At 41.6% G+C, this 25,922-nt stretch overlaps 1 protein-coding gene across 1 annotated transcript in view; it reads left to right on the top strand.

Annotated features, from left to right (window-relative positions):
* Positions 1 to 4,412: 4,412 nt before the first annotated feature.
* BEND7 (BEN domain containing 7) overlaps positions 4,413 to 25,922 on the top strand; it is a 46,698-nt gene continuing 25,188 nt past the window's right edge. The window contains 4 exon segments of the mRNA XM_030960401.1: positions 4,413 to 4,703; positions 8,479 to 8,562; positions 17,533 to 17,832; positions 23,566 to 23,688. Coding sequence (XP_030816261.1) covers positions 4,643 to 4,703; positions 8,479 to 8,562; positions 17,533 to 17,832; positions 23,566 to 23,688 — 568 coding nt within the window. The 5' untranslated portion in view covers positions 4,413 to 4,642.

Below are 25,922 nucleotides of genomic sequence, written 5' to 3' on the forward strand. Positions count from 1 at the left end.
CCCACATCCTCTTTCATAAAAAAGAGCATTGTTGAGACCTTTTCTTCTTCATCCTTTAATCACATCTGCTGCTTAGACACCTTGGTCTCCTCTCCATTCCCAGTATTCAAATCCAACCAATCCTGGTTTGTCCTAAGGATGACCTAATACCCAATTATCCCACAAGTATTGGATCAGAGTGGGTGACCATCAAGCATTGACTCTTAGAACACAGTGCCCTTCCTTGCAACCTTAGTCCAAGCTGTACATAAATTCAGAAAGGGGGGGAAAGTCCAACCTTACAGTCAAAAGGGGGTTTGCATTCTGATATGGAAATGTTTAGAAGGTTTGCATTCTGATATGGAAATGTTCAGAGGGTTTGTGACTGCACACACAAAGAACACTTTGTACATAGATTCAGTTATATTCTTTATTGTTGAAACAGTTCTGGAATGTTTTGGTCTCCCTGAGCTGGCAAACAGATGAAAACATTGGTCTGTCCTGTAATTTTTTTCTTTAAAATTTATATGAGAAAGATTAACAAGCAGCAGGATGGACAAGGCATTTCAAAACTGTGTTCCAAAAGAAAAAGAGAGTAAGGACAGAGACATGAAATGTCAATACTGTGACTCAAATGGCCAGGAAAAACTTAAGGAGGATTGGAAAACAAGTTAAACTGCACTCCCTACTTCAGAATTCTTCAGGACATCCAGACACCTTCCTCTCTAATGAGTCCTTGGATATGCCAGCCTGAGAGCCTGCAGAAAGGGAAGGTTTGTAGTCAAACAGCAGAGCACAGTGTGGCCTGTTGTCAGCTTTGGGGCTAAGTACTGCCCACATATGTCATATGACATCAAAACCACCACTGGAAACACTACTACAGCTTATAAAATCCTCAGTGCCATTCATTACACATAACTAACCAAAATAGCTCACCTATTAACCTGTCACCTGTGCAGCTCCTGGTCTCCAATTTACCTCTTCACCCTTCTCCTGCTCCCTAATACCACACAGAACCCCGTCAGGCTCCAGGATGAGTGGTAATCATGGTGCTATTAATGTGACAGTCAGCAGCCTCTTCCCACTTCACACAGCCTCACATGAATTCCTTGACATTACACTTTAAGCCCCAGATCGAATCACTGAGTTTATGAGACTTTCTCCACTATAATTTTTCCAACTGAAAAGCTGAAGTGGTTCTTAGTACACTTATTTAATTCTCCTCAGCTCTTGGACTCTTTAGTCATGTTTGTCCTCTACCATCCTACTTCTGAATAACAAAATACTATCATGAACTGGACACACCTGGAAACAAAAAGTCTGGGACATCCTGTGTGAAGAGCACAGTAGATTAATTATATTTAATCAGTTAGCTCATGATCTGAAATGAAAAAGAAAACTATTTTGCACACCAGAAAAATTGTTGGAAAAATTACTATCAGAATGGGGAGGGGATATTTTGAAAGTAACTTGAAGGATAATAAAATGTTAACTAGGAAATCATCAGGGATGATCATACTGACTTGGGACATGTTACAAGACAAAGCCCTTATTCAGTTGGCCAATTTCATGGCATTTTGAAAAACACACTACTCAGTCAAGGGTTTGAGGAAATACTTTTAAACCATTCATGAATAGATACAAAATGCTCAGAATTTTTCATATTTTCACCAGAAAAAAAAGGATCTATGGATTCTTAATATGTAATAATAACAACATGATACTGAGACAGAAACTGAAATAAAAGATGAAATTAAAAGCTGTCTGCCCCCCAGAGCCAGTGTGCATTTTATCCTAAGTCACTTGGCTGCCACAGCGATGCAGGCAGTGACTATCTAGGGTGACACAAGGCAGCCATTCTAATGGGATAAAGAGGACTTTCATCTCTGCATTTCTCCAGCTGGAATAATGCAATGGTGGCCTGTGACAAACGAGCAGATGATCCCAGCCCAGTTTTAGGATGCCCACCCCAAAATGCCCAACAACAGACTCCCAGCTCCCTGTACATGGGAGCCTTTGAGTTTGTGTAGTTTTTTCTCAGTCCCAGCTGAGAAGCTCCAGCAGTGCAGGACAGAAAGCTGCTTCCAGCTACCGGATCCTCCTACGTGTTGTATGGATAACTACAAGACTTTGACCTAAAGTCACCTTGTCCTAGTTTCTAATTCACTTTTATGCAGATGAGATGGCAGGACTGGGGATGTGGTATCCACACTGGCTCGTACTTTCATAAATGAAAGCTGCAAGATTTATTCATCTGAGTGACCACAGTTAGGCTAGCTTGCAGGATCAGGCTTATTCTGCATGAAAAGGATGGATCTTTTTAAGTCACAAAAAGGAAAATCAGAAATATCAGTGGAAAAGGGGATGTGCTAACTCTTGGAAAACATTACTGGAAACTGCATTGCCCAGACTGAAATGTCATTTAAAGCCGCGAGTGCCCCTTTAAGCAAAATATCAGCACAGGGAAGGAAGAACTAAAAACAGTAAGAGAGCAGCTGATAAAACATTGCCATCACATTTTCATAAATTATATCCCAAAATATTTCACAAAATTGAGTAACAGAGGAAAACAGAAAATATTTTTGTAGCACATTCCTTTGGCAAATGCAGGATAAAGCTCATCATGTGAGCTGAACTGTAAATGAGGGCCTTATGCTTTATAAAAATTCTCCTATTGTCCCAAGAAGGATGAGAGTCAAACAGTTTCAGCATGTAAGTCCTGTAAATAAAGTTTGTTAGCAGACAGGAATCAGCATACTGTTTGGGGAGGGGGAAAAAAAAAACGAGAGAAAATACTCTTTTTGTAGGAAAAATGTAGGCATGCTGCTGCTGCATTTCAGACCAGACTTCATTACACTGTACCAGAGATTAATTGGACCCACAAAATCCAGCAAACAGCATATGACATCCATCTACCTTTGCTGCTTCAGCATCCTCCCAAAAATATATAATGTAGGATTTTAAATAGTACGTTAGCCCAGTTTCCTTTCATAAAGTCTTACAGAGAAGTTTAGGAAAATTCCAAAAGTAGCATACTGATTGCCTCTGGGATTTTCCACTTAGCAGTTTAATAGAAAATTACACCCCTACCCAATCTGTGAGGTTTCCATAACCTCCCTCGTGAATTTAATTTTCCAGCATATAATAAATTTTACCATTAGGCATATTTTCTGATATTGCTTCACCATTAATGCTATTTCCCAATTTTTCTTTTTAGAACCACATATACCCTCTGTGTGGTGTCTGGATGGCACCTTGCACTGAAGAATTCAGGTCTGACTGTGTCCATGCACACAGTCAGGATACAAATCGCTACTGTTAGTATTCAATTTGCTTCCCTCCTGCTCATTTTATGTCATTATTCCAAGTGATAGGGTCGGTCAATATTACTGGAGTTAACGGGATTCTCCTGGGTACTCTGAGGAGACCAAGGCAAGATCTGCATTTGCATCTGTTCAAGTAGGCGTATGCAAGTATCACATAGTCTTCTCCTTGTCACAACACAGTCTGACTACATGTAAAACACAAGATGATGATCGGAGCTGTGTTTGCAGTTATCAGCAGTCATAACTGTAAACGCCTGGGTCCTTTCTCTACAGGCAACAGGCAAAAGCACTCTCGGCTGTAAAAAAAAAAAAAACACCCTCAGTGAATTTAGCACAGTGAGCAAACTGAAAGTGTGGCTGAACGCGTCAAGTGGTGAATAAATCAAAGCACTAATTTCAGCTGTGTTTGGGCCAGCCGTATGGCTGCAGTGACCTCACGGTGACCGTCGGGAGGGCTGCCAGACGCCCTAAATCTCGCTCCTCTGGAGAGCCGAGACTCTTCCTCTTGCTAAGGCGATCCAGTTTGTGGCTGAGGGACTCCCTTCCTCTTGCTAAGGCGATCCAGTTTTTGACCGAGGGACTCCCTTCCTCTTGCTAAGGCGATCGAGGGTTGGCACAGCTCAGCCCAGCTGGCGGCTCGGCGCTCTTCTCCAGGCCTCGGTCCATGACACCAGCGGACACATGGCTGCGATAATCCCTGTAAAACACGGCAACAAACAGGTGTTGCCATCAGTTCCTGAGGTTTACCCACTTCCGCACGCCAACTTCAACCCCCTCCCCGCCGGCCCTGGCCCGGTCCGCCTAAACACGACGAGTTTCCCCCCGCTGAGCCCCTGAGGGGAGCCGCGGGCAGCACCGCGGTGCCGAGCGGGCAGCGCCGGTGCCCGTGTGCGAGACGCGCGGCGGGAGGGGGACACAAAATGGCGCTGCCCCTCAGCCCCTCGCCCTCAGCCCGCGGCGGGGCCGAGTGGCGGCGGGCCGGCCCCGGGGTGGCGGCGGCTCCCGGCCGGCGGAACCGCCGCCTTCCTTCCCCCAGCAGGTGGCACCGGGGTCCCGGCGCCGGCGGCGAAGCCATTGCGGGCCGCCCTTCGCCGCCGGGCCGCGGCCGCGCAGCCGGCGGGGGGGAAGGCGGCGGCATCGCCCCCGCGGGGCTCCCCCCGCCGCACCCCGCTTTTCCTCAAAGTTCGGGGCGGGAGCGGGGGGGAGACCGGAGCCAACTTGTCCCGGATCCCTTTATTCGCCGCCGGAGCCGCCGTCTCTCCCAACCCCCGCGTGTATTGCTGATCGGAGGGACGGAGCTCGGTCCTGTGTCCGCCCCGCTCCTTCCTGCCCGCACCATGGAGTTCGCCCAGAGGAAGAGGAGCAGGAAATCCCAAAGCTTTAAACTGGTCAACGAAGGTAAGGCGGGGGCGACCGGGCTTTGTTCGCTGGCCGGGGGCAGCCCCGACTTTTGCCCCGGGGGGAGCGGGGCGTTATGAAACGCTGGCGCCCCCGGGCCGCCGCTCCCTCCCGGCTCTGTTATTGAACTCCGCAATCCTCTCCCTGAACTCCCCGAAACCATTGCACGCCCATCTTTTTTTTTTTCTTAATTTTATTTCTTTCGCCCTCTTCCCGTTTCCTCTTTCTTTTTTTAATTATTTTTTTGCATGTGTGTTACGTGTTGTTGCAAAACCACCACCTCGAGCCTCCCCACCACCACCTCAGGTGGACGTGTTATTTTTTTCCAAGCAAAGAACCTTGCACAAAATAAAGTTGGATCGTGTTTAGTGGTGAATCCTGCTTGGGCGGGGGGGAGAAAAAAAAATCGGGAAGCGAGGAAAAAATAATGACACTTGAGCAGCGACAGAGCTCCTTAGTATTCAACTCTTGTGGATTTATTGTATTTGGGGTGGCTTTTTTCCTCTCCTCGTCTGTGTACATCCTTGTATTTCAAAGAAAAGCTGAATCGAGATCGCTTTATTAAAAATCCACGCAGGTAATTAATTGTACGTGGGCAGGGGAGAGCCGCTGGCGTGTAACTTGTTCGCTCGGGGTGTGTTTGCTTTTGGAAAAGAGGATATTTTAAAAGGGATCGTGAGGGGAGAAATATTTGAATTCATGTCGGGCAAGAAGCACAGCTCTGTGTTTCAGTCTTCTTGTTGTTGTTTTCTTTAATTAAAGGGGAAAAAAGATAGAGCCGCTGGTAGGCATTTTCACAGGTGGACTTCCCAGCCCTAGGGATTTATTTTGGTTGGGGATTTATCCCTTCTCCAGCCGATGAGATGTTTTTGCCCTGATGGCATTGATTCGAGATCGTTTCTCCTTTTGTGTTCTCAAGTATTGGACGGGAATATCTCCATGAAGCGCTGTGTGTGTCCTGCATGCCAAGTTCAGGGCAGGTACCTGCTTGGGTGTAATGTCACGCTGGTGAAAAGGGGGACACACACATGAGCGTCAAGACTTGCTGTCTGAGGAGTGCTCTGCAAAATAACGTGTGAAGCAAAGAAATTCAAAGATGGAAATAAAGTCACTTGGTGGGAATAGTAAATAATGACTGCTGTATTGTGGTAGGGGGGTCTGGGGCATCACACATGGTCCGTGTTAAAACTACAGGGGCAGGGACTTGCCAGACGTGTCTGAAATGCATTGGACGTCTGTATCCATTAGCAAACCTATCAAGGGTGTAATTTTACAGAGAACGGGTTTGCTTTGTGGGGTTTTGATACTGAACATGCTCCCAACTTGCAGGCAGAGTTTGTGCATGACTGGGCTGGAGCATGGAGGTGGTGAAAGCAAAATGTGGAAAAACAAAACTGAAATTTTGCTTTTTTTTTCTTTCCATCCTAATGGGCCTGTAAAAAGAGTATTTGCCAGAAATAGGTTACTGTTTTGCTAATCTCAGTTGCCACTTCTTACAGGTTTAGATATGCCTCAGTGTATGAGACAATCTATTTAACCTTATGTTAATAGGTAAATCCAGTTATGATGGTACATTATTAATAATATTTTATCTGTGGTCTCTTTTTGGATGTAGAGAGTCAAATACAAAGCTATACTAAAAGCATGTGCTAGAGAGAAAATGATGTCTTTTTACTATGAGAGTGGAGGAGATAAAAATCAGGTTTTGTATGTGAGTCTGCACTCTCATACTCTTTTCTATCACTGTTGATTAGAAAGATAATTATGTATAAATAGTTGTCTCTTGTAATTAGCCTTTGCCTCTTGCAGGAGTTACTCTGTAATGTCACAGTTTAGTGTTTACTGTTGTGAAATTGATACAGTCTTCCAGTGCCTGGACTGGGACATGCAAGGCAGAAAGAGGAAACCAAAGAGAAAAGGCTATGCTGTATGAATTGGTTGGTAGCGCACCATCTGCTATTGATGTGTGCCCATACAATGCTTATTCTGTCCCAAAAATTACTTTGAGCACCTTATCACAATGATCAATAGTGACCAAATCAAGAGAAAGTCCATTGCTGTGCTAAAGCACAGCCACCTCTGGGGTGAAATGTGGTGACTTTAAGGCAGCAGCTGCAGACCAGAAAATATTGTGACCAGCTGGATGTGCAGGGAAGTGCTAGAGAAGAAATTGGGTGTAATCTGTATATCAAAGGACCATGAGTCCGTAAGTCATTTAAGTCCTAGTTTCCACTTACTTGCTTCCACAGATCTTGAATGTCCTTAAGAGGATCAAGGTGCAAAGTGTGGCAGGTAGACCCTGACTGGCTGTGGCCATCAGGTGCCCACCAAGCCACTTCATCACACCCTCTGCTCCACAGGACAGCTAGTGGTCATGGAAGGCAGCATAAACCCTGCCAGTTTAGTCTCATAAAAGAAGCTTTTACTTCCTCGATGTCATATCTCAGACTTCACCTTTACCCATTTCATTGGCTGGGCGTGCTCGGGAAGCAGAGGAATCCTTTGTGTAGCACCTCATCCCTGACCTCTCCAGTTCTGTGGTGTGTTCTGGGTTGTTTCCCCCTCATTTTCTTTCAAGGCCCTTTTCATTCTGTAGAATTGCTAGGCTCAATTTTAGTTTACATACTGGGTTGTTCCTCCTCTTGTGCCTTTGAGACAGTTGTACTGTACAAATAAACACACCTAACAAAAAAGTGACTTCCAGGAGACTTTTCCAGTCCTGTGCCTGTTTGGTCAGAGGTGCAGGTGCGCTGCTTGTGGAAGGAGCTGCTTATGCTGCCCTCCACTTTTGTTACACCTTTTTAAGTGAATCCTCCCGAAGTCTCTTCCATGAGTTAATCTCTGCCTCACTTTTTGTGAGGCTAGTAAACATAAAACCAGTCTAAGGAGGGAGTAGCTGAGAGCATTGGGAGCTGGGAGGGCATGGAAGGAGTCAGGTGGGGAGGTGGCTCTTTCAAGACACTGAATATATTGTTCAGTCTTGAGCTATTTGCCGAAGGACAGAGTGTGTGCCAGTATCAGAGTCAGAAATAGCATCCACGAGAGCTGCCTTGAGATACTTTTCTTTTACTTGGACTTACTATTTCTCTCTGTGTAAACAAAGCTCTGGTTTTAGTGAGCACCTGCCCGGTGTTACAACAGAGACCTTCACAGCAAAATATTCTTTTATTTAAAATAGAAACTTAGTGGTGATTTTTTTTTTTAAATATCTTGTAATATCTCTGTATATGAGATGCCAGTGCTAATTCTTCAGGTCATTACAGTCATTAATTTCTATAGGTGAATATTTAAAGGTGTCACTGATCCTCCTTTCTTCAGAATTGGGAGGCCAGTGACATCAGTATTAGTCAAGCCAGCTGAGCAATAGAGCCCTGATGTACATTGCTGATTCCTTACTGAGGTGAAGTTTGAAAGTTTGCCTTGGTTTCTGGGAAGGTAAAGTTTTCATTATAAATCTGCTTTCCTTCTGTAAAGCAAGAAGCCAGATAATTGGCATCTGGTGGGATAATTTGCTGTGAAAATGAACACAGTAATTTAGGGCAGGCATAGCTATTCCCTAAAATCTGTGAAATATTTGAGCTGAGTCTCTCCAGTGTGAGCAAAGGTTTTTTAGGAGGTGCTGATACAGAGCACATTTTCTGTGGTTAATTTGATGTACATGAAATAAACTGCAGATATATTGATAAATTGTGTAGTAAAACTGTAGCAATGTGTTCAGTGTTCATTTTTTCCAGATCACTTGAATTCTAATTTTTTTTATCGTTTTTCATTCCAGATTACCATCATGAGATATATAAGATCTCTGACTACAGCAATGATGTTAATGGGGAGACCAAAGAAACACAACCAGTTTTTTTAGGTATGTGCTTGTGTTGATTAATTTTCGAGCAACATTGCGTGGCCATTTGCAATTAGGGAGGAAAAAACCTCTGTGCAAGCACAGAAAGCGCCTGCCATTGTTTAATATGACGTTCTTTTCAAGACCCTTTTATTCTATGAATTGCCAATATATCCTTTATTAACACTGCTAAAAGTTGTAATTTCAGACATAAATGTTTATTAGTGTCTCCACACAGTGCTAATTATCACTCACTCAGAGAGCCAGATGCTGACTCTGCAGTTTTGCAGCTCTGTGCTCACCCCATTTACATTGCATATTCCCTGGCATGCTTCACTGGCAATAGTTTGTGTAATTGGGGTATTACATCTTTGACATCTGGATAACAGAAATTCAATTTCCAGGAAGCTGCTATTTGTTTGGTTTTGCTTCTGCCTTGGGTGGGATAGAGGATTAATGTGCTGTCTTAATGTAATGTCCTTTCACCTCTGGAGCTTGCCTGCTAATCCTGGCATGGCAAAATTAAATTAAATCAACAGTTAAAAATGTGTAAAGAAAATACGGAAGTAATATAGAGTCTGCAGCATGATATGTATTACAGCATATCAGTGATTGTCTATCAGTGATCCTTTACCTTTCTTGTGTGCTTTTTATCCTCTATAACTCCTCAGTTGCAGAGTGCTTCTTCCTTTCCTGCTTCTATCCCCTTCCAGTTGCATCCAGGACCTCACCTGGATAAAGCCCCTCTTGGCAAAGATTTGGCAGGCTAAATTCAAAGAAGGAGGGGCCAGTTTTTTGAGCTGTATAAAGCAAGCTTGTGAACACTCTGTTCAGGCTTTGGAGAAAGCAGATGCCTTTGCACCAAGAAACTTGGGAATATCTGCCTCTCCTTTTCAGCACCAGGAGCCAAAACATTTTTGTGGGGTGATTTAAGGTTTCTGTAGCCTGTGTGTGTTGCCCCCTGGAGCCAGCAAGTAGCGCTGAAATGTGGGAATTGGCACCTGAAGTTACTCTGCGTGAAAAATGCCTTTGTCTCCTAAATTCATAGTGCCACATCCTCTTCCAGAGGTCAGCAACAAATGGCAGAGAATAGGAGGATGTGTTAAAACAGGGGTTGGAGCTGCCTTAAATTCCCTTCTCAGATTTTCACCATTTGAGCAAGTATTTCTTCCCTATACTCATTTCCAAGAAGAAGCAAAGGCCACTGCTGTGATTTGTGTTTGGATTTCATGTTCTGGAAGCACTTTTGGAGAAGTCTGATAAACCTGATGGAGTGAGCTCCACCACAGGTTTACTTGAAATGCTTTTTCTTCCAATTCATGAAAAGCTTGGCAAGAATTAGGCATCAGCCAGGGTGCTCTAAGAATGTGCAGAAGTCTGTGCTTTGACATTTGTGCTGTGAGTCAGACCCACTGATCTTGGTTTTGACTTGGTTGTGTTGTCCTTAGATTTGTTTGGGTTTTTCTTTTTTAGTAAGTCCAGCTTTTCATTGTGACTGAAAGTATTCTGGCATTTAAGTGCCTCAAGTTCACCTATTTCAAGAGTCAGTCAGAATTTAACCTTTAAGAATGTGAATCCTATCAAGGATCTTCCTTATCAGGTATAGTCAGGGTGTAATCACTGCTTCACTTGATTTCACTGCTTTATCCCAAAATTTATCTCTGAAGGACGTTTATTCCAACTTGGTGATTTAGAGTCAGGTTTGTTCTCCAGTTTAAGTGATCCATGGGATCAGCAGCTGAAACCTCAGTGTGATGCAGCCTTTAGTATGGAATGGATGCTATGATACAGCATTGAAACTATTACCTTTAGGGAAGGTAAAATGTTAGTGGCAGTCTACAAATGAGTGAAGCTTTATGACGAATGGGATGTGGAAATGCCTTTGTTGCACAACTGAACATGTTAACTCAAAATTGCTATTGAGAAGAGGGGAGCTGCTAGGGTAAATGAGTAAATCAGAAGAATCCAGTTTGTTTAATGTACAGATAAAATAAGGATGAGATGTCAAGAAGGACCTGATGAACCTAGATGGTGTTTTTGCACCAGCATAGATGGGCACAATACAGCTTTGTGGAAATGTAGGCTGAAAATTGGAGAAAGCTTCAATGCAATTAAAGGAACATGGTACTGGATATGACCTGTGATGGCTGCAGTGATGTGGAGTCCAACTGCTATCTGAATAGAGCTTGGGAAGTTTTCTCATGTAGTGCAGTGTTGGGAGTGGGGATGGGGTGGCTTGTCCTCTCCCCCAGTCCTTTGTTCTGATAAGATGATGAACAAGAAGTCACATCTTTCTAGATGAAGGACATACTAACCACAGTCTTTACAAGATTCCAAGGGAATGTGGAATATCACTGCTATATTTTGTGGATGAGGACTGGCATGTCTTTTGTTTTGAAGGAGATGGCTTAGTTATCTGGTACCAGGACAGACTGCTCAGCCTGAGAAGGAGACAGCCCAGAGTGAAATGCTTGAACCTCAAACATGGGTGAAATTTAAAACAGACCCGACTTCCGTTTTTCCAGTAAAGTCATAGGGCTGCTAGCCCAGACTTGGTGTTACAAGCCCTTGAAGGGACTATGTACACTTGTGTCTTGTGGACAGTAATGATTAAACTTACACTGTCTATTAAAAAAAATCTTTTGCATACACCATATAGGTTTTTTCCAGTCTTAATATTTTTATTACCAACACAAAAAAGTGGAAATACAGTATACTTCCAGACTGAGTGTTTTTACAATGCTTTCAACTTGAAATTCAGGCTCTATGTTTGAAAGGTTAATGCAGAAAACTAATTATATTATCCTGGTAATCAAATGTGTGATGAGACATTTGTCTGTGTAATTAACAGTGAAGAACTTTTATAGTTTCATAAAATTGCATGCTACGCACAGTGTGCTTGGAGCACATTTGTTTTGAAGAGATGTCCAAAACAGAGATGTTTATGACTGATATAAAGTGGAACTGAAATGTACTGTAATGCAGGTGTCTGTGCATTTTACAGCATTTCACATTGTTGAAATGGAAGGCAGCAGATTAATAACTTCGCTGTGTCATGGTAAAAATAAATAATGTGTTCTTGGAGCAGGGGAGCAATGCATAAGTTACTCACTAATTTCAAGAATTTATTCTGTCCCAGAAATTATATCCTTTGCAATTTATTCACAGAGAAAAAGTTGACTTAACTAGTAACTTCACAGACTTGTGTTACTGTTAATAGGATTATATCCCAAGTCTGGTTTTTGCAGTACTGGCTTCTGTAATTAAGACTGCATAGAAGTTTATTTTATGGATCTGTGTTCTCTAATGATCTAACTTGGTAAAGTATTTCCCTTTGGGGCTAAAACGTGGTCTTGGCCTGGGATATTTCCAAGAGCTGGGGGAAGTTGATGCGTATCTATTATTACTTTTTTAATTATATGGCCCCATTAATATATACTTTTATTGAGTAGTTGCTCGCTTGTCCTTTCCCAAGTGATTTAGCTGGCACAGTGTGGCATGGAAGTGTGTAAATTTGGCTTCTGTAGCTTCTCCTGTTGGGTGTTTTGAACCTCTTTCACCAGGCTCTTCCAAAAATTTACTTTGTTTGTGGTGGAATTGGTGGCTGGGCCACCTGGTATGACCCAGTTTCCAGGGAAATAACCCCAAAAGCCTGAATGCTCTCAGAGTCTGATCCTGGGTTTGATTCTGCAAATTTCTTTGCTTACATTAGTGTTTATGGGGTTTAATAACTTTGTTTGTCTCATGATAGGCAGGGTTATCAAACCATGTGTTTCTGTGCTTGCTTTGTAAGAGGTCTGATTTGAGGGTGATCCAGTTTTCCTGCATGTCTAATTCTAGTACTTTGTGTGATGACATGAGCATAGCAAAGTGCTTTGAGGTGATGTTTTAGAGCATTGCTAAGATGCCTCAACTCAGACAGCTTCAATGTCCCCACATGTTAGTTTAGCAGAGTCAAATTCTCCAGCTTGTAACTCATGCTGCTTGTGTGACCCTCTGACACCGTTCATGACCACTGCTCTCCCTGCTGGCTTGGGGTTTAGGTTTTTAATTTGCCAAGGATGTTGTTGCCTAAGTGTAAATCTTGTATGCTGGCAAAGATCTGGGTTCACTTTTTTGGGAAATGTGTGCTTACCCCCTCAGTTTAGTTCACGGATGCCCAATTCCAGTTATGCACAGAGAAGCCACAGTAAGATCCACGTGACTGGGGAGACCTTTGCTCTGATAAGGATTCATGCACATGGATCCTCTACTTTCCCCATGCTGACCTCTGCAACTTTCTGTTTCAGAACAACTTGTGGTACAAGATGACCCAAAAATACCTAGATTTTTGAAAATTATGATTTGATGTGGGCATAGTTCTTGCTGAGAAGGGATGCTGAGCTTCCTTCCAGGATAACTGTCTCTGAAGGAAATACCTGAACACCGTGTAGCATTCCAAAAAGTGTTTTGGTGAGTTCAGCTTGGTTGATCAGTGGAGACGTGTGCCCTGAGTGTACATGCTTCCTGATTCCTTGAGCTGAATCAGCCCTTTACAGTCTTCAAACACAGCAGGCAAGTTTTGCTGGCCCCCTTCCAGAGAGGGCAGCATTCAAATGGCATCTAATAAATTGCAGTTTAATATGCTTAATTATATAACCCTTTGCACTTACTTATTATTTTTTTTGTTGAGCTTTCACACCATATGCTTCAACTTCCACTTTTTCTCACCTCTGAAGCCTTGTTTCCATACAAACCAGGCTCCTGTTGTCAGCTCACATGTGTTTGTCTGGCTGCCTGTCGCTGCCATTCCTACCCTTGCAACAGCTCCACCAATTTCAGCCTAGTTGGACACAAAGGTGGAAATCTGAGAGAAAAGTAACTTCAGTAAGCAGCCTGATCCAGGAGAAATCCCTATTTGTATGTTCAACAAAGGAAAAAATTCCATAGGTGTTTCATCTGTCCAAAATCCATAAAATTAAACTATAATTAATAGAAAAAAATGTATTTTCCAAGTCAGCTTGTGAATATATTTCCCAAAACATATGAGAAACATAAATGTTAAAAGTAAAGGAAGGAATTGCAAAATACTGGACAAAGAGAGCATGATGGGTATTTGGTTTTGTGAGTTGAAGGAAGGAAATATCAGATACAGACATTTGTAAACAGAATTTTAATTCTCTTCACCCATTTATACACTTTAAAACATACACATTAATACAGACATGGTTGCCACTTTTGTGATACTGGGATAAAATTAATGCTTGAACATATCAATATGGTCACATACAATTTTATAATAGTTTGCAGTGCTATGATAATATTTGATAAACTGTTCAGGGAAAGTATAATAAGGTGTTGGTAGGCAGTGTGATACATTAAGTTTAATAAACATAATAGTGACAAGATGGACAGGCATATAGGAGCAAAGAGTGTAATAAATAAATTATCATTAATATGTTGTTAGCTGGAGTTGTTTACAGGCCTGTTGCTTCAGACAGCTGCACACTGAGCACGTGGATGCTACTGCAGCCTGGAACAGTTTTCTGGTTTCCATTTGTTCCTTTGTAATTTTAAACATTCTTGCAGCTTTTGAAGGAGGAAGTTTTTATGTCCTGTACACTTTCAGTAAGGAAATAGATTGAAATTAATTTTGAGGAAATTGCTGTTTATGTTGTGTAGCATTTATTAAAGGGCTTTGTTTTGGGTTTTTTTTTTGTTGTTGTTGTTTTTATAAGATTACAGTCACATCACGTAGGAAAAAGAATAGGTTGGTTGTAAGGGGTCATTGTGGAAACAACTGTAACAGTAGTTATTTAAAATTGTTAATATGTTTTTGTTATGACAATTGACATCTCTATATACAAGTTCCTAAACAGGGCTCTAACTTGCCATGGTTCTATTTGAGTAGCATTTTGTTAAGTGTCTTAGTGTTTTGCAAGTAACTTCAATGGTTTCAGATAAAACCCAGGGATTTACATGGGGTATCCAAATGGCACATCCTGTAGGCAGCCTTTGGAGGCATCCCCATCTCCTTGGAAATGGTGAGGAGCCCTGGTATGTGTACAGAGAGAGGCTGAAGTAGGCACCACTCTTCTCAGGCCTCAGCATCTATCTTAGAAAGCTTTGCACAGACAGATAATGCAGATTTCTATGTAATAAACTATTTTTTCCAGTGCTTTATTATTCTATTTAGCATTTAAAAGAAGGCTGGCTCTTCCACAGGACATACTAATTTGAGTTGTTGTGTTTTCTCTGTGCCCCATCTATTTTTTTTTTTTCATTTTTAAATTACATGGTTGTTATCTGTGAAAATTATCAGCAGTGGAATAACTGATAACAAAACACTGTCCTTGGGCTCTAGAGCTAATAGACAAATGAGATAACCAGGGAGCAAGAAGTTAAAATCTGTTACTGGTGTTGCACCTATCTGCAGATTCAGACGGTGTAACATCATCTGCTCTCCACTCCTGTGGGGAGGATGCTGCTGTTGCTGGTCAGCTACAAACTAAAAGCTGGAAAAAGGCATGACTGGGAGAGGAGAGATGTAAACTTGCACTGAAGACTAAGTCAGGCTTATAGCCTGTAGGATTTTAATATGCTTTCTTGCAAAAGGGAAGACATTTTGAAAATAAAACAAAAAACCAAAAAACAAACAGAAAAAAAACCCAAAAACCCAAACCCCAACAAAAAGCTTACAAAGGGTGAATCTCCCTGTAAGGATCTACCTAATCAAAAAGATCAGTTTATGTAGGGTGCAAGTTTAGGGTTTTTTGTAACATAAATGTCGTGTCTTTTTCTGTCTGGAGTTCAGTATGCTCATGTCACTGTATAGGAAGACTTCTATATAAAGGAACAAGGGAACAGAATCAAGGCTGAATAAGCTCAATTAACATTAATATTTTATGTAATTGGGGAACGGAAATTTAATCTTTCTAACAACATGTCACCCGACCAGACACGTAGCACAGTCCCTGCACCCAGCAGGAGGAGGTGGGTGGGAAGCTGTTTTGATACTCACACACATTTTGCCATTGAGTACAAATCCAAATTGGTAGCTTAAGGCTCCCAGGGTAATGTTAAATGGCACGACAGGAAGGGATTGCTCCAGGCTGTGGTGTGGTGGGAACATTTGGAGCTGGGATAGGGGCAGGTTCAGCTGTGTACAGGAGAAATGCAGCGTGCAGTGTAGGACTGTGAGTATCTCAGCAATTGGAGTCCAGTGCTACTCTGCAGCCTTTCAAGGTTGGGAACTGCAAACAGTCAACCTCTGCTTGGGTTGGGGCCAAAAAGTGTCATTTTAAAGGAATTGGTGCTGTTACTGTTAATGAAATCACACCTGCACACAGAAATCTGCAGGCAAACCAACAAAATAAATAAATACAGTGCAGAACTTCCTTGCAGAGGGTTTTTCTCACTGTGTTAGCTGGAGTGGAAATGGTGCTGGAGTGTTGCTGTACGGAGTTGGCAAATATTTTTCTAAGTTTGGACTCGAAGCTTTCTTGCAAGCCGCCCACTCTCCTCGCTGGATCGGGGTGGGCTGGAGCCAGCTGGCAGCAGCCCAGGGAACCGGTGCACCAGGTCAAGCAGGAGATGCTGGGATCCAGCAGAGGTTGGAGCACATTGTTCAGCTCCTCTCCCCTTCTGCTCATTCTCCTCCTAGAACAAAACCTCTCTCTTTTGGATGTTCAGCACACCAGGCTTGCAGCAGTCCCAGCCACACTGAGCTCAGCCTGTGTTGGGGAGGGGTTTGCTGCTCTTTTAGCTGTCTGGTTTAGCTGCTCCCTAAACGTGCACCTAAGTTTAGGCAGCTGAATGGTGCTATTGAGTTGATAAAATTGTTCACATGCCTGGAATTTAGCACACTTTCAAGTACCTTGTTGAACCAGAGACGGCACACCTTGTATCTTGGATTTTTGGAGAGTAGGTTTTTTTTTTCTTCTAAAGTTTCTTTTGTACAGTTGCTTTTCCAAAAATAGGTTTATTTAGGGAAGCAGGAATATAAATTGAATAGAGGATACCAGGAATTATTGTCTTAAGTATTCTATAAAGGAAGGTTGATTCATCAGTTTCTAGATCTTACTTATGACATTTGCTTAGGGTATTTGATTTTTCTATTACCAGTAAGAAAACCAGAAGCTTCTTTCTTCAGAAAGGGCAATGAACACTTCCTTATTACTCATGAAATGCAATGTGTGCTTTAACAAGCAAAACAGGCTACTATCTGCCCAAAACACATCTATTCATTGTGCAATCAGCAGTTTCATATGTAAAATTAATACTTAAATGGTGCCAGGCGTATTAAGTATGCAACTTTTATTATTTAAATGCCCTGAATTTATTTGGAACAGTCTAATTCTTCTGGTATATATTTTCATTTTCTTTTTGGAATCTACGTGTTTAAGACATCCAGCAATTCAGCTATCTGCAGTTACACACATATTAGCTACTGTTTAATTTATTCCTGTATAATCCAGTATTACTGAATTCTGTGGAATAAGGAACTAATTCTGTTCATTAAAATCAATAGACGCAGTGCTGTTCTGCATGTGTTTGGTGTGGTGCTTTCTGTGCTTTATTTTTTCTTTTTGTAGGATCTGTCCTTGAGCATACATAAAGGGTCTGATCCTTTGGGCTTTACTCAGGGAAAATATCCACTGATGTCAATGCCTGAATAGGATCAGTCTCTTAAAAGGACAGTTTATTTGAAATTGCTGTGGCTATTATTATTTCCTTCTGGCAAAAAAATAATCTTACTCATCAAAGCCTTAGAAACAACATCAAGAACGCCAAGTTCAGCAGGTCTTCCAGGCATGAGAGCTGTCAGCCATGGCTGTGTGGAGGCATAGCCTGGTACATCCCAACAGCCATTCAACCATCCCTTTTCTTTCTCCTTGTTATTTATTTATTTATTTATTTGCTCCAACTCTTATTGGCATCTAAAACCACTAATTGCTACCCATTACTGTTTTTGCTAATTTCCAGTGATAACTGTGGCTCTGTTTTCATTAGGAGATGAAAGCCGGGAAATTAAAAAACAAATTACAGGGATGAGAAGATTACTGAATGACAGCACTGGAAGGATCTATCAACGAGTTGGCAAAGAAGGAGAAAAACTGAAGGAGGAGCCCCAAGATTTAGACTTAGCCTGGGCCCAGCGCCTGAACCCCCCTGCGGAGTCCCAGGCGAGCCTTCACCCGTCCCAGAGCGGAGCATGGAATGAGCTGTCACCCCAAGCCAGCCATCTGTCAGGGCAATATGGAACCCGATCCAAAACATTCCAAAATCAGGCTCGAACTGTGGCATCCAATGGTATGACCTGTTAGACACTGAGAACGGTGCCTTTTTTTTCCCCCTCTCCTTGTTCTCTACTAAGTATCTGCCTTTGTTGTGATGATATATTGTAGCACTGCACTGAAAGCAGTTATAGTTCAGAGTCTACAAAATGAGCACATAGTTATCACTTCAAAAAGGTGTGAAAGTGGGCACTGTACATTCTGCTACCATCTGTCTTAGCTTTTAAAATGGTGATAGGATAGAATTACTCAATGCCTTTACAAGCTTCATTTCTATAGAGTACTTACTAAAACAGCTTTTGTCATTGTTATTAAATTCATGGCTAATTAAATGTCAACCTCTACCACTCTTCTTTGCTGTGAGTAATGTAGCACTGTTGTGACACCACTTGTGGAGCAGGATTCTACTGCCTTTCATAAAGGGATGGCATCAACCTTACAACAGGCCACTGAACTGCAGGTACAAAATTCCATCACAGCCTTAGGCTTTTATTCCAATGAGACTATTGGAGAAAAGAGATGATGGAGTCTACCTGTGAACAGCATGTTCTAGAGTGCGGCCAGTCCAGTACTGGCAGAGAATTCTGCCCTGAAGTAGATGGCAGTGTGCCTTTAAAATGCCTTTTTTCTTATTAAATCCCAGAGAATGGAAGTTTTGCTGCCAGATTAAAAAACTCTCCTGTCAAAATCTCACCATAACAATCTACTAAATATGGAAGGACCCAAAATTCATCACACATCTCCTTCTTTGTCCTCAGAGGCCCTGGGCACTGGCAGGGACAGTTCTCTGCATGCACAGAAGTGCCCAAGCCTGCATAGATTAGGTGCCTTGTTCCCAAATCCAGAAAGTAGGTGGAGCAGCACCTCTATCCCCTCAGGGGCCTGATTCAGCATGTGAGCTAAAATGTGTTGACAGGATTTGGCCCTATATGCAAGAAAATGTCAGCTTTGATTTTTGTATGTGAAGGATTCAATTGACTTATGATCTCTTACAGGTTTGAAGTGGTCAATGGGACATGGAAGGGTCAGGTTGAGCAACCTCCTGGGCTGGACAGGAGAAATGCCCAGTCTCTCAGCCCTTGGGGGAGCAGCCCAGGAGGCACCTCCCTCTGCAGCTGTCCTGCTGCTGAAAGGAATGCAATCTTTTGGGTTATTACATAAAGGAGGGTGTGGGCCTGTCCTCTGGCCGCCCCGCCTTTGAAAAGACAATCTGTGTAGCAGTTGGGTTTGTGGTGTCTGCCTCTGATGGGCTGTTGTGATCCTGACTCCTGCTTGGGCTCCAAACCCTGGTCTCTAGGGAAGAAAAACTTTTGATGCATTTCTGAGCAGCAAGAAAAACTTCTGATGCATTTCTGAGCCCTGAAACTGCTCCTCACCCAGTACACACCTCTTCTGGGCATTTTAACAGCCTGATTCACCCCCATCCCTTGCATTGAGAGCCTGAGCATCACACTCAGTATTTTAGATATTATTCAGAGGATGGACAAAGTTCTTAAAAGCTGAATGTAGAAATGCTGAACAATACTTCAAGGGAGAATTTACTCCTTGGTACTTAGCGTGGTGTTTAAGTTTCCAGAACAAAACTGCCAGATGTGATGTTATTACCTGGGGCTGTCAGGTTTAGGTCATCACTGGGAAATGTTCAGGCATCTATAGTAGGTGATCTGAGTCCAGAAACTCTTTCTGTCCACTGTGGATAGATACTATATAAAAAATGAAGATATATGTTGTAGGCCACCTGAATTGCTCAAAGTTGAATGTAGTAGACACATCAAGTCCCTCTCAGTGGTGCACTTATCTACTCACAGGGTAAGGTGGTTCAAGGAGAGGCTGGAATAAATGTCTAATAGGTGCTGGCATAGAAAACATTCACGAGAAAGTTATTGACAGTGATGCCTGGAGAGGGTTCCTAGAACAGAGGCTAGACAGAGTAAGAGAAATAAAGTAGGTATTTATTAAAAAGGCCTTCAAAGGATACCCCTTGGTCAGTGCAAGAGCCTGGCCAAGGCTACACCCAAGGTGAATGACAGGTCATGAGTTTTTCACTCTTTTATAAGTTTGGTCCATTGACATATTGGGGTTAATTGGCCAGTCACAGCTTCAGGTAGTGAAGTCACATTCTCCTAGTTTTGTTCCCCCCAATTTGCTTTTGTTCATACTTTTTGGGGCCTGGAAAAGGATTGTTTTGTCTTAGTAAACTGTGAAGAGAACTTGCTAACACTCTATATGAATTTCAAAGTTGTATACTGATGCAGTACAGAATCTGAAAAATGTGATGCTAAAACTTAAGGCATCAACTAAAATAAAAGAGGAGCAGGGCAAGCCTAGACATTGCTGCAAAAGAGGGAAGAGTAGGAACGTACTTGAAAACCAAAGGGATTTATTCCAAACCAGACTTAAGGTGGTGGTTCCACAAGTCAGGGTGTCAGGTAGACATCTGTGACCCACTGTTTTTAGTGGAAGCCACCTGGGACTACAGAGAGTGAGCACCATGTCTCTCCTATTATAGACCGTAAACTCACATTTGAGTTTCATTTATTTTGTTCTGTACCAAATCCAGCAGTGATGCAGCAGCTGAATTGTTTTTGGGTTGCATGAAGATCATTTTCACTGGGTAGTTCTTGCATGCTTTTCCAGTATAAACTGGTAGCAATGTTAGTTACAGTGAGTGAATTCCCTCTCAGTAGATCCAGCTGGAAGAAAACATTGTCCTGGGCTGCTTACTGCTCACATGGGGGAAGCAACTTCTGTACTTGTGTCATCTCCTTCTCTCAGTCACACAGGCAGGTATCAAATTTGCCTGCTGGCCAGCTTCCAAAAGAGAGGGAGATGGCTCTTTAAAGACTCCTTCATAAAAATAAAAAGTCGGATCTCCATTTAAAATTAAAAATTGATTTATAGCAGTTGAAAAGGGTTGCTTTTGTCCTCTAAAAATGATAAAGATAGTGCTTAGAACAATGACTGAGAACACTCTACTAGGTATTTCTTACAACACAATAACTGATCAGAGGAGGGAGAATAGAAAGAAAATAAAAAACCCTCATGAATATGTAAGGAGTCAGTAGAACCCTGCTTTGATTTAAAATATTGGTGGTCTCTTTTCCCATTCCCAGTACCTATGGTAGATTTACATGGGTAATTTCTATCAGTGCTAATGGGGATTATAAAGTAAATCCCCTATGCCTCAATGGGAAAATAGACCCTGTGGTTTTCCATCAGGAGCCTGTGTGCCTGTGTGTTTTCATTAGGAACATGTTATATTGCAACAGGAAAGATGCACAGGTATTTACTGATACAATTTCTTCAAGTTTTCACGTGCAATTCACCATGATGTAGAGCCTTGGTTAAGAAGGAAACAAAAACCACCAACCCTTTTTCCCCCCAAAGTCTTTCAGATATCATTTCCAGAAGAAACCACTTCCAGAAGCCCTCTAGAGTATTGAATTCTGATCAAGAGAAAGGACAGGCTTTATCCCAAGGATTTTTTAGTCTAAAACAACTGAGAAAGGACTGAGGGATGGATGGTCTTACTTTGTATTAGTCTGTTAATAAAACTCTCCTAAATTCTGGGGCTCCCATTTCTGGGGTACCTGCTTGTCTTACTGAAAGGTAGAGTTATGCTGGTGCTATTAAATTATAAGTTGTTTTGAAATTCATCTCCTTAAAAGTCTACTTAAAACATGTAGGTGTATTGGTGGAGCCAAGATGAGGGATTCTGATTAATCTGCTGCAAAGCTAAAGATAACAATTTTTTTTTTTATCTCTGTACCTGTAACAATGGGCTAAACATTTTATGGACCATTGAAAAGGTAAAATCTCATCCATGCCCCAAGGAACTTCCAATGAATAGACTGTGTACAAAGGAAGGGTGAGATCAAACTAGGCAGAGTCCTGCTGAGTCAGAAGCCTTTTTGTTTCATTTTGAGATTCTCAGCCTGTTTTCCAAGTAACTTCTTAGTATAAAAATCGTTTTATTTGCAGCTGAAACCTTTGAGAGATGAAACCAGTGGTTCTATTGCATTTGCTAGATTTGCAGGGATTTTGTTAACTACTCCATTTATCTTAATACAGTTTTAACAGATTTTATCCATGTATGATATTTTAAAATACCAACATTTGTAATTGCAGGAGTATGGAGTAACTAAATATCTGAGGAAAAGAGGAGTGTGACCCCCAGAGGATGTCAGCTGTCTTTAAGTGATACATTAGTTAAGCTTTACAAGCAGCTCACCTTTGGAGTGTGACCATGAGTTTGCTCAAGTCTGATAGATGTTGCTTCAGGTCTGAGGGACTGTATGGAAGGAGGTAGAGAAAAAGTGCCTCGTGGTGGCCAAATTTTCACTTATTTCAAATGAGGATTAAAGTCAGGGGATCTGTGTGGGTCTGACATCAGGAATCTCTGATGAAAGAACACAACCCAAACCTGAAAAAGTATTAATAACCTGGTTTGGCTTCAGAGGAAAGCAGAAGTAATAATGAAAAATGTGAAGATTTATAAGTGGATATTAAATGAATTGCTTCTGTTCACTTTAGCTAGATAATGATTAAAGGGCACCTGGTAAGTGTCAGGCTACAGGAGAAAAAGGGAAATACACTGGCTGAAGTCCACATGGGACACCAAGTGAGGTTATTTTGTTAGGTGCATTTGTACCTATCTTCATGAAATGGTCATCCCTCTTCCTGCAGTCTTGAGCAGTAAAATAGCCATCAATTTAAACGACTGTAAGGACATTTGGAAAGGAAGGGAGGCACATCCTATCTAGCCTCAGCTTCAACCAGATACTGTTAGGTGTTTTGTTGAATTTTGGAATTTTTATTTGCAGTTAGGGATAGCTGTCTAGGGATACATCTGTCTTAAGCTAAAGTGCAGGATACAACCATCCTGCAAAGTTTGAAATCCCTCAGCTGTTACAGCCTGTTCTAATTCAGAACAAAAAATGCAAAATTTCTGGAAAGTAAAGCAGTAATAAAAGCACTGCTGAGGGCCTAGAACTAGAACTATGTGAGTTCAGTTAAACACTAATAAGAATTACTAGAGAAAAGGAATCTCTTGAACTACTATATTAATATTCAATGGGAAACTCTGGAAAGGCCATCTTGTAGGTCACAGTGGTGGAAAACATCATAGAAAACAATTCCACCCTAGCAAACAGTGGAGCAGATTTGAAAGCTTTCATGTGGTTCTTTTCTGTCCTGTTGTTTTGGGGTTTTTTTCTTCAAGTAGGGTATTTTATTTTCACTCTCTCTTCTTCACATGGTAAAGAATCACCTGTAAGATTCAAGCAGTTTAAAAATTCCTAGACCCTCATTTTATGTACAGCACAAACCTTTATTGCACAGACTGCCTTCATTCTTTGTAAGACTGTTCCAGGAGATGGGCTTTTTTATGTGTGTGTGATAAAATAAGTATGTTTGTAATGAGGTTTGGTGCTTTTGTTATTCAAGATGAAGCAGCCTGACAATAGAAAGCCCTTCTGTGAGGAGTGCATTATATTCACACTCTGAGCAGTCTTCTCCAGCCCATGTAACATTGCATCCCAACTCAATATAATTGCACATATTAGTAATTGAGTAAAAACTAGTGGTCCCTTCCTCTTAAAAGGAATCATGTTGAAAATTACTTCCTTTCATGCTTTTGATCTGATTTTACAATCTGGTATATTGATCATAGCTTCAAATACCTGCCAGTTGTTGTCTGGGTGATTTTGTGTGGCTTGCATCTCACCCATTTCATTCCACTCTTTTTCAGGAGAAATTCCAATGGTGAATTCATCAGTTGGACCAAACTGCTGTACATGTAACTGCCAGTCAACCCTGCAGGCCATTCTTCAGGAGCTCAAGACCATGCGAAAATTGATGCAGCTGCAGACAGGTACAGTGACCAGTCCCACATGTGCATACCTGTGGCAAGCATTGAGTTGAGGATGGCCCAGCTGGATGCAGGGGTGTTGGATGAGATGGTCTTTGGAGACCCTTCCAAACCCAAACTGTTCCATGATTCTGTGATCTTCCTGTTAGGGAATGGTCCAGGGGATTAAAGTCTGTGTGGGCACTCAGGAAAACCTGGATTGCTTCCTGCTCTCCTACATACAGGACAAAGTCAAATTTTCACAGGTTTCTTGGAAATGCAGCTTCTACTTTTCAGATCCTTACCTGAAATATGGGATTTTATCTTTAGCCTTTTAAGGCTTAATTGAAAATAAAATTTATGTGATCAGATACGTAATGAGAGCTGAGTGGGCAGGTCAATATGCCCACTTTGTTTTCACAGTGTATTGATTCAGGGGTGCCAAATGCTACCTCACCTGTGTTCTGCTTACCACTTCACTAATCTTAGGGGTAAGAAAAATAAAATTTGAATGTAGCTGAAAGTTACCAAATAGTTCTTCATTCAAACCTCTTTTAGCTCTGTGGTAGTCTCAGCTGAGCTAGCTACTGCATGTTGTGGCCTCCACCCTTCCTCTGGCTGTGAAGTACCAGCTTTTAGTGTGTATATCAGCAATAATTTGTTCACTGGGGAAAATTACTGAGTCTAGTTTTCTCCTAGGTTGGGAGCTGAAACAGAACAGTGCAGAGCCAGAGGAGTAGTTGAGCCAGCAAGATAATGAGAATGTGGTAGGTAGAGTTAAGTCATCATAGGCTGATGTGAAGCTGCAGGCTCTGTGCTACCTAAAAATTAGTGTTAATACTAATGAGGAGATAGAGATGTTGGAGATTTTGTCAGCTGACTTGCCCATCCAGCATGAGTGATGGGGACTGGAGCCATGGAGGCTTTTCTTGTGGAGAGGCTGGATAAGACCTCTGTAAGAAAAGGGAGTGTTGAGTAATTAACTGAAAGATGGGTGGAGTGAAGGGCTGACTAAACTCCTTGTCTCCACGGTGTATAATGTTTGAGTGAGTGATGGGAACGATCAGACAGGTTTTGTAATATCAGTTGGCACACATAAAAATGCTTTTCTAGAAGTCATCAGTTTACAAAGAAGTACACCAAAGCCCAGTTTTACAATTTTTGCTGGTACATGGGATTTTTTATGCAATCACACCAATTTATGTCATTGAAATCACATGGGTGATTGAAAAATGGCTTGTGAGTGAGAGTTAGAAAACGGGTCTGTGCCAAATGAGCTGACTCCTCAGTAGCAGAACATTTCTTATTTATTACGTGTCTACAGAGTAAGTACCTTTGTTAATTCGTGAATCTTTTGATTCCCTTGGAATACTTCATATTTTCTGAAATTAAGGTTTTGCAGAGAAAAAAAATCATTTGGCATTTTTGCTGCTAAAAGAAAAAAAAACTTAACATTCAAACCTGTAAGCGAAAGTGTAATAACTTATTTTAGTATTCAGACACCCTACTGTCTTAATTATAAACTACACATCACAGTCTTGTAAATCCTTGCCAGAAATGAAATCTTCCACAAATATTTTAATAAACAATAGTCTGAGGTTTGTTTTCTTCCTGAAGCTTTGTAGATGAGGACTTTTTGTAGCTTGCTCATATCTTGAATGAGTTTGATCTGCATGTAGAGCACTTCTGGCTTTTTCTTTGTTTGTTTTGACCTTGATCTTAGTGATTTATCCACACACATAATGGTATCCTGATAGCATTCTTCTGGAGGGCTTGTTCATATTGGTACAGATTCAGGAGTGGTGCCTTAATTTATACAAATGATTGTGAGTACTGGAAAATGCAAAATATTGATAAATGTAAAATATGGTTTCTTATATTTCAGAGGTAATACATGTCAGCTTTTGTGTATGAGCAAAACAAACTGATGGAATTTTGGGTTACTTTTTTTCCCTCAGAAATTAAACTATTGAATAGTGTTTTCACTCATTCTTGACATAATGGTACTTGAAATGTTCTTGCTGAGCTAATTAACTTGGAGACCACTGTCATAAAAATAACTGTAATTGCATTAGCACTTGTATTATCTTACTTTTTCAGGAAGAGATCCTCAAAGAGTGAGATTCTCAGTCATTCAGAGGACACACAAATTAATCATCACTTAAGTGCTTCATGTCACCAGCCATCCAGTGGTCACTAGGAGAAAGAACTGTATTCTTCATTTCCTAAAATACTGTTCATCAGTAGGGCTTGAAAAG

The sequence above is a fragment of the Camarhynchus parvulus genome, chromosome 1A, assembly GCF_901933205.1.
Source record: "Camarhynchus parvulus chromosome 1A, STF_HiC, whole genome shotgun sequence".
Classification (NCBI taxonomy): domain Eukaryota; kingdom Metazoa; phylum Chordata; class Aves; order Passeriformes; family Thraupidae; genus Camarhynchus; species Camarhynchus parvulus.